General features: G+C 36.8%; 1 protein-coding gene across 1 annotated transcript in view; it reads right to left on the bottom strand.

The window, feature by feature from the left end:
- The window catches only part of LOC107082948 (zinc finger protein 385D-like), a 109,559-nt gene that overhangs the window by 49,207 nt on the left and 43,781 nt on the right, over positions 1 to 16,571 (bottom strand). The window contains exon 3 of the mRNA XM_015371848.1: positions 7,377 to 7,484. Within this exon, the coding sequence (XP_015227334.1) occupies positions 7,377 to 7,484 (108 nt within the window). The remainder of the gene's footprint in view (positions 1 to 7,376; positions 7,485 to 16,571) is intronic.

The raw sequence follows: 16,571 nt of genomic DNA, 5'->3' as shown, positions 1-16,571 counted from the left end.
TCACACTAAAAATCGGATTCATAAACAGAAACTAAAGCGGTGTGCATCACACCCTTGTATATCTATTTTCATCCTAAGCTTGTTGCATATAGAAAACTAGTAAAAATCAAATGAAATCCGGATAAAGACCGACAAAGTTTGAAACTGACAATTGGGCAAATCGATAAGGACACTTAAGCCAAAAGAGGAAGTGGATCAGCGCTAGACAGGATAAGCGCTGTCTGAAAAGTCCTGGCAGGAAGACGGTAGGAAGAGGAAACAGGGTCCTTTGCATGACAAGACATAGGGCCGGATCTATCAAAGGTTTGCGTGTATAAAAACGTGAGCTATTTCACTGCGCACGCTAAAAAATGTACAAACTGATCTATCAACAGCGTGCTAAAAGGATTTGGTCTTTAAAACGTGCTAAATAGCGCCTCTTATCCATTTAGTACTTTTTCTGCAGTGAATATGCAATATGGGGCGTTTACACGCAAAAGTGCGTCTTGTGGGAGGAGAACATGTAAATATATTAATTTAGCACTCGCAAAGTGATTTATCAAACCTGAAAGCAATTTTGCTAACGGTATCTGACTCTATATTTAACACGTTTCAAAAGAAGGTGCAAATGGTCTGTATGCGTAATTGCGCACACATGGCAGCGGTTATTGCCGCAAGAAGGAGACATGGAAATGAAGCAAGGAGACGCAGAGAACGCATTTTTTCACTCCGTGTGAATATTTTTGGAATGAACGAGGAAACGATCCTCAAAACATATCGTTTATCCAGAATTGTCATTTTGGAGCTGCAATTCCAGTGATTTGCTCCTCACAGAGCGTCAGCTGTACTTGTTCCTCAATGCTGGTCAGAGGCATCTCATCTACTGTGCCCCCTCCTGTTTTGTTCGCAGATGTTTTGTTATATGCCAGTTTTTCTTTGGTTCGCCTTCTAATATCCTGGTATCTTCTTTTTACTTCATCCACTGTTCGCAAGGTTTCACCAACAGCATTTACTTTATTACAGATTTGTTCACATATAGCGTTCCTCTGTGTGACAGTCACACTTCTTTGCTGTAGCTCACTTAAATGTTTGTTGGCTTCATCCACCAATACCTCCATTTCCATGGGGTCGAATTTCCTTTTGCGCTTTCTGCTGTCCAAACTCGCCATGCCGCAAACCACAAAACGCGCAAAACCATCATTTAATTAGGGCGTCTCCAACAGTTTTGCACCTGCCACCAGTTACGCAATCGCTCTTGTTAAATCACCCGCAAACCATGGTTCAACCCCTCGCGCAAAATTCCAGTTTGCGAGCGCAAATTACTGCACGCAAAATTGGATCTTGATAAATCCGGCCCATACAGTATAGACACAGCCCAGCCAACATACAGTAATTTAACAGAAATATGCGATTTCTTCCTGTGATCTATGAGTGACACATGCAGTTCTATACCTCTTTATGTTTTCAGCATTACAATGGAGAGCTTCAGTCATTCAGTGCATTTGTGTATCTTGTGCTTTTTCTAGTTCTTCTTCAAAAGACTGTAGTCTTAGTTTGACAAGAACCTTATAAGTGCATTTCCATCTCATAATGATGTCCAGAAGGTATAAAGCTGTCGAGATTCAGCACCGCAGTAGAGTTTCTTTCCTTCCAACTAACTTACTGTTGACCCCAAGAAATGTAAAGGAACAGGAGCTTCAATCTGCTGAATTCAAAATCAGCCCAACTCCAATTTTATCTTCTTGTAGCTAAATAAGAAATGAGCCTAAACCCCAAAGTTAGAGGTTATTGGAAAATCAACATAGTCAACCATACAAACAGCCCATTTTTTTCGATGAAAAATGTGAAATCTTTAGAGCCTGAATAGAGTTTAACCCTTTAAAGTCTGACCAATTAAAATATAATCAGAAAATTATATTTCTTTAGCTGTTTGATTTTTATTCAGGTTTGAAACAATATTGCAAGAAAAGAAAAAAAAACATTTAATCTGTGACAAACTGATGAAATTTACATTTATGCTGCTATGTTAATCCTGTTCTCTGTGCCTTCATCAACGCTGGCAATGATATCAACAGATGGAGCTTCACATCATATTTTTCTCCATCTGTATTGTTTCCTTTCCTCATTGGCCTTCACTGTTACATTTCTAACTGTTTCCAGAGTTGTTGTTGGGATCATGATTGGCTGGGCTACACTTTCTTCCTGACAGCCTTCCTCAGCACTACTCTCTAAATTTTCTTAATCAGGTACGGGCTGGGGAGTCTAATCCTCATCACCATCCTCATCATCTTCTCCTATTTGCTCCATGTCACTTGAAATGCCAACCAGTATCATGTTGATTAGACCTTCAATGTACTTTCTTTTTTTGTTGAAATGACATTTAAAAATAAATATGGATTAAACAAAATAGTATGTGAATGAATTGTGGAAGGCATGACTAATTACTTTCCAAATATGATCTCTAAATATGATCTTAAATAAATACCTTCTTTTTTACTAACATGATACTCATATTTTAACACGATTTAACCATAATATAAAGAGTACATTTCTAGGTAAATGTGCATTCTCTAAAATCATAAAGCATTAATTTAATGCTGAATGTTTCACTTCTTTTAAAGGGCTGGCACCAATAGAATGTAAAATTATTTAGTTAATTACTCTTAACAGCTTAACTTATTAGGTAATTTATATTGTGTTAGACCAAAAAAGTTTAAAAAAACAAACCACTGGACTTTGTTTTCCAGGTTTGAAGAGATTTAGTTTCCCATCCAGGAAATTTTATTGAATTTTCAATCCAGAATCTCTGAATTACGGTTAAGTTCCTAGCTTTAGAGAGTAGCCCAACAAAGCTTTGTTATGTCTTAGACAACCTGCAAATTGAACTGAAAGAACAGGTCCACCCCTTAAAAATGAGGAGTCGTTGAGATTGTTGTTGGCCTGCAGTACCCAATACTGGCCTGCGTCTCTGAAAAGGGAGTCGTAACAAACTCAAGGCTAATCCGCATATTTTGAATGGAAAAACAGTTGAGTTCCCTTGTAATCATTGAATTTCAGAAGGTAACTTAATTGAAAGTAACCTGTAACTTAGGAAAAGGAACCCCTGACTTTTGAGGAGGAACGTCCGAGTGTCTAAATATGAACCTTTGCATTCCCGAAACAAAAAAAGCACAAAAAAAATAAACTCAAAGTCCTGGAAAATAAGCTTCAGGTCTGGGCAAGTAACTTTTTATGACACATACAGACAAACAGATTTAACATTAGAGTAGTTATGGCCTGTGAGGCCTGAATAAAGTGTTTTCTAGTGATGGATGGCTGGAATTTAAAAATGTCCCTGAGGAATCAGTGCTGTTAGGAAACAATAACCGACAGTATGAAAATGCATTCTGGTTGTACAGAAGTCAAAGCTGAAATCTATGACTAAGTTTGGTTTTCTGAGTCAACCAGAGAACTGTTATTTGCTTAAAGCTGTAAAACACTGAAAGGTTAGGACTGTGATAAAATCATGTATTTTTTTAGCTGTTAAAGAGGACAGGCCTCCAGGGTCTCTGAGTAATAACTCTCACACCAAGGATTACAAAACACTGAGGCTCACTTCTGTGGTTTTATGTTGTGAGACGCTGAAGGGGAAAAAAAAGGAAAACCTGCAAAGGATAAAAAAAATTAACCCTCGGAGTAGGCTATTTATTAGATAAATGCAACAGTTTGATTTTTAAGACCTTCTGTCCTCTTTTCTTCCTCTCATTTAACGTATCCCTGGTCCATTTCTTCAATATCTTTGAGGTTTCTTTCTTTCCTCCTAGATTTCTTTAGAATTCCACTGCTTCCATGTTATGCTTTTTATGTCTAAATGTGTATTTGTTGTTGTGAAATGACTTAAAAGGTATTTAGAGAAAGTACTTACTATCTCCCCCTCCTTGGACTGCCACCTTATCAAGGTGGAGGGGTTTGAGTGTCCCATTGACCTTAGGAGTTATGCTGTCTGGGGGCTTTATGCCCCCAAGTAGGGTCACCCAAGGCAGACAGGTCCTAGGTGAGGGACCAGACAAAGAGCAGCCTAAAGACCTCTTATGATGAGTAAGATAAATGGACCTAGTGTTCCCTCACCTAGACCCTGGAGCCAGGCCTGGAGGTGGGGCACTCCAGATTACTGATTCTCTTCATAACTTTTATGGACAGAATTTCTGGCTCAGCCAAGGTGTTGAGGGGTTCTCTCTTGGTGGCCTTAGGATTGTATCTCTGTTATTCGCAGATGGTGTGGTTCTCACATCAGCTCTCACTCGAGCGGTTCGCAGCCGAGTATGAAGCTGCCGGTATAAGGATCAGTGCCTCCAAATCCAAAACCATGGTCTTGAGCCAGAAAAGGGTAGAGTGCCTTCTCCAGGTTGGGAAGGATGTACTGCCCCTAGTGGAGGAGTTTAAGTATCATGAAGCTGCTACCCCCATGACCTGACCCTGGAAAAGTGGAAGAAGAACTTTTCATGCTAGAGCCCATAAAGTGGCCAAATGTCCTGAATTGTTCAGGACAGTCCTGCATTTTTTACATATAGAAGCCATGTCGCATGTCCTAGATGGCCTAATTAGAAAATAAGTTCAAAAAATTTTTTTTATTTTATTGGAATAAAACAGAGCTGCAGTCATTGTCACAGGGGTGCACCAGTCCCCCACACCAAGCTGAATACAATACTCTTAAAACAGAACAGCAGACAAACTATGTTGTGTTAAAGTTCATTCTGGGTTGGATATGGGTTGCAACATTGGACAACCAAAAGCCAACATTGATACAACATCAAACTGTAACATCAGTTAAAAGTTAGGTTTTTACACTTCAATCTAATGTTATCATTTATTTGGTTTCAATTTGTGTTGGCTTGTAAACAATATCCAACATCTGCTCAGTATTGAGTGCTAATGTTCAGTTGGGAGATGATTTAACATAAACCCATCCTCATTTTCACCCCCTAATCCAATGGTTGTCCAACTGTGGGGTACAACACTGTTTCAATGTTACTTCAATATCAAGTGTCTGCTTGGTTAATATAAAATATGATGAAAACTACATATAAAGAAAAAAAAACGCCACAGCAGCAGAGTGTGTAACAGTTTGTAAGAGGGTGAGGCCAGTGACCAGTGATTCCCAGACAGCTTTTTGTGAACTTTGCTGGTTATTTTTAAAATTGATATGAGAAGAGCACAACCAACACTATAAAAATGGGTAAAAAAAAAAACAAACACAGTTGACAAAGAAAGAAAACATTGTCTCAATTATCCCTCTTAAGGTCCACTCAAACTGAGAACGGTGTCCGTGCCAATGGCGGTGGAATTACAAAGTACCCCTGTGTGAACTGTGAGGAGAAGCAGTGAATCCTAGGTAGGGGGAATGTTCACCGCACCGCTCTCACCTTGTTCTCCCTGATAGAAGTGAGATATTGTCAAATGGCAGCACCATAAGGAGGTGAAAGTCGAAGTTGATATAGCTGAACTTTCTGTGCTTTTCATGTCGCAGCAAATTAGCGACTGGTTGTAGCTGTGACTTAGGTTTAAAAAGTGCAGCTGAGATGAATCCTTTTTCAGTCACAATGGAACATAAAGGAAATATTGTCAAAGGATGAAATAAGGAATGCTTTCAAGAGGTTTTTAGGTGGCTTTCTAAAAAGCCATTTTAATTTATCCATTATCCTCCCTTACCTCCAGCACAGACCAGGGTCTGTCACTGCCCACCGCCCAGTTTCTGCACAATGGCAGCCCACTTCTCCCAAAGGGGATGGGTTAAATACAGAGAGTTAATTTTCTTGCTCTGTACTTGTATTTTTATCGTTCTGATGCAATAGTTTAATCTGAATTGTTGTTTTTCATTAGCTCTAAGCAGGAAATCATCATAATTAAGAGAAACTAAGGCTAGAAAAAAAATGACTATGTGTTTAATTAATCTTTATAAGGGTTTCCACTTACTAAAACACATTAAATAAATAAGATTTTAAATTACTGAATTTGGCTGCAGTTTACTGCAGGGGCTTTTTGTGAATAAATATACAAATGATAACGAATGTCCTAAATGAGATTGCCTGTTGACTTATTCGCAAACAAATAACAGCTCATTTCATTCAAATTAACATAAGCTAATCAAATTAAAACATAATCTTGTAAAGCTGATTTTCTCCCCTTTCTACCAATTTTTGCTGTTTACAGAAACCCCAAAACTTGTTTGATGAACAGCAGCATGGAGCAGGTGTTCCAGCGATGTCCAATTTGTGTCTGAAGCAAATTAAATTATCACATGTATCTGGTACTGAATACATTTAAAAAAAATACCTCTGCATATTTCAGGCAGTCCACTGGTTGCATTAATGGGTCTGATGGCTGAAAATATATTTTTTTCATTAATTAAGCTCTAAATTTAGAAGTAGATGAACAGTAAGTATGTTCCAAAGTCTGAGTTTGTCTGTGAAACATAATAATCCTATCCTAAGTAATCACCAACGCGTTCAGCATTGAAAATGGATTGATTACTCCTTAATGAAAGGTGCCATGACACTGCCAGTTAGGGATGCTTCTCATCTAACAACATGCAGCTCCACTGATTTTCTTTTTAAACCTTTTTTGATTACTTTCAAAGTGGTATGGAAATTAGGTGCGGAGGCAAATCGAAACCCATGTGCTGGTTAGGAGCCCATGCATTGGTTAGATGTAGTGAGTTAATATGAATTTGATTAAAATGCTTCAGCATATATAAGGCACTGCATGCTGAAATATGCTAATAACCTCTACCTTCTGTAATAAGATCTGAACACATGAGGTTCTTGGAACACATGATGCATGGCAGCAAATAAGAAGAAAAAAGATGTACATCATGTCCAGGTCCTTGATATCACTATAAATATAAACCTACTTTACTATTTTATTTACCAATGTAAAGGTAGGTCTTAAACAATTATACTTTTGCATTTGAAAATAAAAGGAAAGAAAAGCTCCCCTTTAATAAAAAGTAGAAACTGTTGGGGAAAAAAAAAACATTTCTGTAATTTAGCGCGACACAAACTTTTCTGATAAGACTCATTTGTATGACAGCTGGTGTGTGCACAAAGCTTTTTCTTTGAAGCTATCCGAACAATTTTTATCAGAAATATTTTTTTTCACTTTAGCTCCTCACAGAATTGAAGAAACAAAGCATTTCTACTCATTTATTTAAAACATTAAAGTGCTCCCAGTTGGATTCTATAATGTTCAGAAAGTGCCTACCTGTCAGGTGTTTGTCTGATGCAGTCAGCACCATCACCCACAGAGAACTGAACACTTGATCTGCATCCCAATGTGATGCAACACAGATGTGGCTATGCAGCTGTAAGATACATAGCTCAAAGCTGATTTTGTGGAGAATTTATATTTAACTCGCTCACCTGTGAGTTGAACCTCAGCTGGCAGACACTGCAGGACACATGCTTCCTTTTGGCTGTGGGAGGGATGCCGAGGGTGTGATGGAGGACGGCTTTCTGCACCGGGTCCATCTGGAAGACGGACACAGACAGACAGAGAGGCTAATTAAATTGGTGCTAAATCTGACCTGTAAATCCACCTGACTAGGCAGTTGCTTGCTGGGCTGTGAAGAAGAAACAGGTTGCCTGGGGCATTCTGGAATGCCAGACATCAATCTTTCATTTCAGTGGATGTATTTGGGCATTTTCACATTACTAATAGCTTACTTTTAGCACCACACAGAGTTTTTAGTGACCTTAGGGCAATTGCTGTCTTTCTTTAGTGGAAATTAATATGGTAATACTTTATGGCCTCTAATTATCTTTTGCTCTACAATTGTCTATACAGAAAGGAAAAATTGTATATTAGCTATACTTATGCAATAGTTTTTGCAACTCAACAACCTGTTCTTGAGAGCTTGAGATTCCATTTCTAAATAATGATGTAAATCTATGGCAACATGCAAATGTTTATGCTTCTCATTATTATATATATATACACTATTATATTCTCACATTATGAGAATATAATAATATAGAATAGAGAATACATATTTTTTTTATTATTCCTCTTGGGAATTTCGGTTGTGCCACTAGCAAAGGGAAAGGTAAATGAAACCATGCTTATGTGCACAATAAGAAAAATACTCTACAAAGTTACATCATGAGAAAAAAAGGGTATTTGCTCACTGTATTAAAATCTCATTCTCTGATTAAAGAAAAGTGCTTCTTAATTGGATAAAATAATTTAACAATATATAAATAAACTTACTTTTGTCACTCCTTTTGAATAGAATGTGTCCTGTTACATCTATTTTAAAAAGAAGTGAGTATTTGGTGTTTTAGTCTGAAGGTCAGGAACTCCTTTGCTACTTTAACACCTGGGAAACTCTATGTTTGATGGAATAAGGCATTTAAACTCTGCTAAAAAGTCCTGAAGGAGAATATGCAGCCATTAGTTTGTGACCTTAAGGTCAGACAAATGGCTGGAAAACCCACCAATGTGGCTGCATTAAAATTCTTTCTCAGAAATTTAAAGGAAAGACACCTATTGCTATTTTATGATTGCAGCATGACACCAATGATGGAACAGTCAGACATTAGCTTTATGGAAGATGGGATTGGATAGCTTGTTTCTCTTTAAAAATCATTTTCCTAAATTATCCTCATCAAAATATATGATTTGTCTGATGATCTGAAACATTAAATAAAAACAGAAACAAAGAAACCTTAAAAAAAGGTTAATGTTCATGCATCTTACATTTTAAAATAAAAGTTCTGCTTTGAAATATAAAAACATTTGACCAAACCTACAGAGGAGAGCTCAAGATTTGAAAGGTTTTAAATATTTCAAAAAAGTAAAAAAAAAAAAAAAAACCACTGGACTTTGTTCTTCAAGTTTGAAAACGTTTTGCATCTCATCCAGGAAGCTTTTTCAATTAAAAAAAATGTCACAAAACGTTTTAAATAAACTTTCATATATATTTCCAGTTAGATCTCCTAAAAAAACAAAAAACACTCCTTTCAAATTCTCATTGTGTTCTTCTTCTTCTTGGCTTTTGTGTGCTCTTCAAAAATCCTTAACAGTTTATTTAGGTACGAGGAAAATATAAGGTTGTAGCTGGAGACAGCATGTAGCCAAAATACATTCTTACCCGTATTAAATTCATAAAAAACCTTGGAATGTGGTTAACGGTGGTTATAGGATTTTTGTGTTACACTGCAAAACCGATCTAGAAATAAGTACAAATTTCTTAAGGTAAGTGTATTTACCTTTAATTTGAGGTTAACAAGATGATTCGTAATGGAACGAGTACTTTTAGACTTAAAACAAGATAATTAGATAATATGCACATGAAAACAGACAATGCATTTATCATTTCTTATTTTAAATGTAAATCATCTTGTTCCATTAGCAAAGTGTCTCTATAAAATGCACTTATTTTAAGGACAAATTGGCTTATTTAGATTTAAATTTTTTGCACTGTACTGTAGATCCGTGCCATGCACCAATCTATTCCACCTCTTTCTTTTTTCTGTTTAAAGTTGTGCACACTGATTTCCTTTTATTGTAAAAAATAAAATATCTCACCTTTCTGAATCCAGACAGTAGAGCTTAAATTCATGATTTTATTTCTATATTGTATTTCTTTCTTTTAATGTATTATATTTCTTAAATTGTACAGTTTCATTAATATTTTTCATGGAATGGTGGGAACAACCAGAAAAAATAGGAAATATAAAATGGTCTCTTTATGGTGCGTTCCTCTTCTTATTGATCTCTCAGAGAGTCATACTGTCTAATTCACACAAAGTCAATCTTCATTTGGAAATCTTCAGAAGGTTTGCATCTAAACACATGCAAACATTCTTGCACAGGCAGAGAAGATCTACCAAGAAGCTGCAAAAGATTTGCTTTTGTGTTTCATCTGTGTGCAAACTTTCCCCAAACAATTTAACACTTCTTATTAGGAATATCTGAAGATCCGGCCCTTTGTGTTTTGCCAAAGTCACTGAAATGTGAGACGGGAAAGCTGGAATTGAACATGCAACCTCCTTAACAACTGTTTGTCACTAAAAAATTAATTCTAAAAGAAAACCTATATACTTAGCAGTATTAAATATTACATATATTTTAGAGTTGGACATTAAAATGCCTTTCCTTCATGGGGAGAAAAGTCCTGAGAAAAGCAAATTTCTCTTATTCATCTTCCAGGTGCTGCAGTCAGTGTGGCAACCATCATGCAGCGCGTCTCACCTCTAGCCCAGTCTAAACCCATATCTCACTTTTTCACTCTATGCTCATTAATCTAGCAAAGGGGAATACAAATAGCAGACACTTTATTTTGAAGTGAAGCTCCATGATACAAAGTATAAGTGATACCAAGCTACTGCCGCAGAGGTAATAAGTGTTAGCAGGATGGACTCATTGTTCACTGACAAAAGAAGAAAAATGTCAGTCAGCAGAACACAACGAACAAAAGAGGTGCTGCGGAACAGAAAGTACATACATTCTGAGCTCCCTGCGTTTCGTAAATGCTAATTTATCTGTCTTCCTTCTGCAGTGAGGTGCCACAGTACTCTGGAAAGAACAAACAGGCCTGCCTGTCTCAGGAAAGTCTCATAGTGACCACACAGTGGGGAAATGTGGAAAGATGTTGGCAAATCGTGGGACGATTACTGTCTTGACAACTCTTCTACACAGGGTACGACGATGTGAATCAGTTTCATGCGGTTCCCTTTCGGCTGCAAAGAACACCTCAGTTTATACTAAATCTGAATCAGCACCTCAACAAGAGAGCATAACTCCAGAGCTTTATCATTCAACATCATTTGCGCATGCTGAAGACTGTCTTAGAAATGTTAATTGTGAACAAGAATGAGAAAGCAATAAAACCAGACAAAACACTTTTAACAAACACACAAAGTAATAAGTTGCAGCTGGAAGCAGAAACCTGGAACAGACTACCTCAACAATGGTGTCTGTTTGGAAATTGAGTGAATAAAGACCAGCTGGGTGGGCAGGCTATGGGGTCAGCTGATGTCTGACTAATGTTATATTACTGAGGGCAACTGGAGGCCACATCATTCAAGACCAAAAACCAAAACAATAACTCTGTATGGCTCCAGTAAAAGAAAAAAGGGAACAAATGAACACAAAATAAAATCAATAGTCTTTCATTTTGCTCATTGAAGTAAAGAAAAAGGATTTATGTGGAAATATTTTTATAGATTTCGTCTAATTCATTTCACACATCACTGCAGCAAAGGCCACTATATTCTTAACAAAACGTGTAATGTAAGCATAAAGACTGGAATAATATTTAAAAAAAATAACTGACACCAAATCTCCACTTCTTTCTGTTCCAGCTACGCCTCAGCTGACTGCAGCCTCTTGGTTCTTGAGAAAAGTTAAAAAGGAAGTTGTGGCTGCAGAGAACAATGTTTTTTTTTTTATGTTTTTTTTCTAACATACTGAGATGTTAGCAAGATTCATTAGCTGTAGTGGACATTAACAAACAATAAAAATGAAAATTTGTATCGTTACTTTTGTATTAGCTTCTCTATACACAGCTGGCTCCTGCCAAAAGTTAGAAGGCAGTAGTGAAGAAAACTTAAGTACAAAGAGAAAAATCACATTTATATATAATGATGCACTTCCATACAGGGAGTAAATAAAACCCTTGACTAAAATTACACTTTTACCCCATTTATGTTATTAGCAAAGTTGCAAGTCTACAGGATTTTTGTAATCAAAAGGTAAATTGGATTTACAGTATGCAGCACCTTTACAAATCATGGGACTCCAAAGTGTTTACACTACATTAGGTCATTGACCTATTTTCTCACAACTAATCAAAGACACTAACAAATAAAATACTACATAACTAAAACCAAATCTCATTTAAAAAAAAATATTTTTTACATCTAAACTGATGCTTGCATTGATAAAACCGCTAAGCAGTAAGTTTAAGAAGTAGCAGCAAAGATTACTGTCTAATTCAACAGGCAAAGAGGCTTGTGAAAATATTATTGCACATGTGGATAATGCTGGAGTTCATTGTTTTGATATACTGCACAAATTATACTGATGCTAACATTTGTAGGTCTTCCCCTGAGTCACAGGTGAACAAAACAACAAGGCATGCAATTATAGACTAGTTGAATCAGGTGGGAAAAAAAACCCAAAGTATCACAATCTATTACAAGAATAACATTCAATAAATAATAAAATATAATATAAACATTGTGCTGCCATATGAAGGAAATGAGCAGAATTATACAGTATGTAGTAAAAACACACTGAAAGACTGAGAAAGACTATTTTCTTCGCTCTTTAATGTCCCTCCAGCATTGCAGCACCTAATTTAGCTACTGTTGACTAGGAGACATGAGCAGAGTGGCTGTTATATTTTTAGAGGAAAGGTTTACAATGAAATGATTAAGAGTTGAATATTATAGCTGAATATTAATCATGTTTATCTTTGAGCTAACGTGTCCATTATGGCACTGCAAGCTCCAATATGGAAGATTGAAATTAGGTGCAGAGAATGCTGTAATTTTGTGTGCAAACATGGTTAGATGAAATGTCACGCAAAACTGTTGATCAAGTGGAACCAAGCATACAGATATGAAAAAGATGTCAAGCTCAGGAACAGCAAAAGCTTAGGGGGAAACCCCCCCCCCACATTTCTGCCCTTAAAACTCATAGGATGCATCACGCTGAAGTGCGTCGAGGCAGCAGATCAAAAGACTTCAGCTGTCTATGGTTTTTACATCATTAAATGTGCCAGCAGTTAATGGCCTCCACCAATTTCAAGTGTTACATGTGACCCCTGTAGAGTACAAATGCCCAGAAGAGCAGCTTTTTTGTAATCATAATATTTTTTCAGGTTAGAAAAAACCATTGGCAGACCACGTAAGTAAATAAAAAACAGATTTTTTCCCAGAATGCAAATATTTGCCCTAATCTGAAAAAAACTCTTCCCCTGAAAAGCTGCTGTGAATAAATAATTAGCTTTTTTAAATACTGACCAAAAATTCAGTCCTTTTTCGTTCTCTGCTTTTTTTCATTGTAATATTTTCCTTTTTTTGTCCGAATCATAATTTTAAAGTAAATTGAACCATGAAAAAGAATAAAAAATGACAGAGAAATCTCCAATTAATTCCTGAGAGTTTTTCATATCACCGTTTGTGGCTGTTTTATGCACTCAATGCTCTGTAGCAAATATAATAAAGGTGCCTTTATGTTTAAGAGATGTAATCAAATTATCTGGATCTGTTAATAATGCTAATCAACTCTCAAATGCAGCAAATAGACAGATGAATATAGAGCTGGTGGACCATTAATGCAAATAAATTACTTACCTTAATGACAAGCATAATAATGACATAATGCTGCATCATATAATTATTATAAATGGAAGATTCCATTATCATATTTGGTCTTAGCAATTAGCAGAACCTGCACAGCCCCTTAGAAACTCTACTGAATTCATTCCAATAAGGCAGAGCGAAAGCAATAGGAAGATAGAGAAGCAGTTTCAGGTATCCATTTCCACAGTTCATTTAGTAATTAAGAAACAGCAGTTATCTGGAACTGCTGGGGTCAAATTGAAGGCTACAATACAGAGAAAACTTTCTGAGTACGTTTTTAAAAGATTCATTGTGAGGTTAATCCAAAAGTCTTCTACACCAAAAGAATGCAAGCAATATGTCAGGGATTTTAGAAGATTTCTCTCTGAAATAACATGATTCAGCTAAGAATACCAGAGGATTTATTAACACAAAAAATGCTCCCAATCCTGTTTAAAGTGTTCTCTGAAAGTATCTCAAGTTGTGGTTGTGACAATTTGTGCCTCAAGTGGCGAAGATGAACTATCGTATTGTCTTGTTCATGATTGATGGTCAGATAAAATGCAGGATTTATGTGTCTGTTGCTCAAAGTGTCAACAAATATGATCCAAAAATGTAAAGCTCTGAATTACTTGTCCTTCTACATTTCAATCATATTCTGTGATCATGACTAATACAATGAGATTCAGTTCCTCCATCATTCAGACAATGTCACTCATGTGCTTCAATCAAAAGAGACAAAGTGGGCAAAAACAAAATATTAATCACACATTCAGGGCAGAAGTTCAGTGTATTTAAAACTATCAGCAAGTCTTTTTTACATATGAGTAGGACCCTAATTGGTGAAATATCTTATGTGCTCGGCATCTAGGAAACAAAAATAGTATTTTCCAATGACTGTCTTCTGTATATTATTATGAATACAATAAACTCACATGCATGTTACTTTTAGGCATGTTAACAAACAACAGTTATCCTCTAGAAATTAGATAATGAAATAAAATCTATGGGAAAGTAGCAAGGACAAAGAAAGACAAATTCAGAAACTTTAACACCTATTAATAATGATCACTGTAGAAGACTAACTTACTGATGAAAAAATTTGCATAGATTAAAATGCTTCTGAAAGCTTAAGATTAAGGAGATTTAAACTGCTCATAAATCTTCATTAACATTTTCAACTTAAAGAGAATGTGGAGGTTTCACATCGCCTGTAAATGCAGGAAAAAACAGCAGTCGACAGCGGAATAAAAAAACTTTACCAGTGAGCATTAAAACTACATTTCTTCTCTGCAAAATAAGAATTTGCAAGAAATGTTTTAAAGTCTGTCCCAGAAATCAAGCTGAAAACACTGAAATCTCTGCATCGCATTAACACAGCAAGGGACTTTGATGTGTTCTGACACATTTTGTTACTAAAGTGGAGAGAAACCGTTATGCAACGTGCTACCTTTGTAGTGTGAATTTCACCCAAGGAAAAAAGAAGATGACACACGGTGTTGGCTCGCGTCACTGGCAGAGAAAACACTTGGAGCAGAGAAGCAGAGCTTCTGCAGCTCGTTGAAAATCTGAGCCCGGGAAAGCTAACCCGAGTTGAAAACATCTGGGCAACGAGAAATCGGTGACCTCCTACTAGAAACATGCACTGGGATAGAAATATGTTATTCCTTCTGTCTTCCCAGGGCAGAGGCTGTGAAATAATTCCAGATTGATGAGACCACAACTAAAGACATGATCCAGAAGAAACATTTGAGGCTTTATATCTTATCTGTAAAAAGTCATGAATAATTTCCAATAAAGCTGCATTTATTCTTCTCTACTATTTTATTATTTATAGCTGAAATACACATGTAGATATTCCTTATAGGTTTTAAAGGAATCCATCCATGAAACAGCATACAATTCAGAGTCTGCAGGAAACAGCTGCAGTTCCACGGACACGCTAACTCCCTAAGTTCCACACTCATCAGCCACCCACTGAGCCTCGCAGTCCACATGAGCCACGCCTGGCAGACCCTGAAACGCTCAGCGAGCATATGCAACACTACACAAACCCAAATCAATCGAATGCCCACACTGAAAAAGCCTGCAGCAGTATACCAAGCATGGTCTCATTCGGTGTCATCTTTCAAATCACTTCCTAGAGCTCTAATATGCAATTTTTCCTCCAGGCAGTCAAACTTTGTTGTAAAGGCACGCCAGTCATCCTGATGAGCTGTCTGCCTTAAAACAGCCCCTGGCCGGAGGTTGAGGTAACAGGAAAGCCACCGTTAATGATCAGAGAGAAGAACGAGGACTCTGTAATCTGAAGTCTAAGAAAAGGCAACATTTGAACAGGTTCTTCAGTCTCACAAACATTGTTATCACCATGAAAAAGAGGCAGTTCAGAGTCTTCAGCACAGCTTAGAAAAGTCATGCAACCCTGCTGTGGATGAAGAAAAAAAGCTCATCAAAATGTCAACATATGCTCTGCAGAGACACTTTCAGATAGAGAAATGCCTCAAACAGAAATTTCCCAGAAGCCAGATTTTCCCCTTTATTTTATTTATAACTCTGAGACCAGCGCAAACCAAACATTTCTTTCATCATCTTATCAAAAAAAAAAGATTAAAAATATTTTCGAAAGCATTTCACATCCTTAATCATTTTGGGTGACTGTATTTTACGCAGGTTCTTATTTGTCTTGGCTCTGCTCTGAACAGGCAATAATAATCAGCTAATCTTGATCATAGCAAGGACATGTGGGCCCCTTCCCAATGGATTAAGAACAGAGAAGGTAGCCCTTTGCGTACTGATATCTTTGTGTCAGAAGTCTAAATGTTATAGTATATTTGTTGGCATAAAGCGTGGTGATTAATCATTGCCGCTGGATAGAGAAATCCTTCTTTTGAAGCCAGAACAATGGCCTACCTTGAAAATAACCTATTTGAAGAGCTGGGCATGGGTCCACTGTGGAAAGTCCACTTTTAATTAACAAACTACACTTGTCTTTAACAGTACCCTGAAACAGATATGCCATAGCTACAACAAAGCCAGCCCATGCCATGCTGATAATTCTGCCAACACCATGGTAACACATTTCAACCTCACAGAGAACTTCCAGGGAGCAATATTGCTTCATTGCACAAAATCTAGTGTTGTTTTTGTTTTGTTTTTGTTTCTTTTTTACAGTGTTCTGTCTGACGATGTGGCAATACGAATAATTGTCTTGATGCCAAAGAGAGCCAAACAGATTTTACTTTCACAAGTGGAGCAGTACGGCTA

The sequence above is a fragment of the Cyprinodon variegatus genome, unplaced genomic scaffold (genome assembly GCF_000732505.1).
Source record: "Cyprinodon variegatus isolate N-32 unplaced genomic scaffold, C_variegatus-1.0 Scaffold66, whole genome shotgun sequence".
Classification (NCBI taxonomy): domain Eukaryota; kingdom Metazoa; phylum Chordata; class Actinopteri; order Cyprinodontiformes; family Cyprinodontidae; genus Cyprinodon; species Cyprinodon variegatus.
This window is presented reverse-complemented; position numbering and strand designations above follow the sequence as displayed.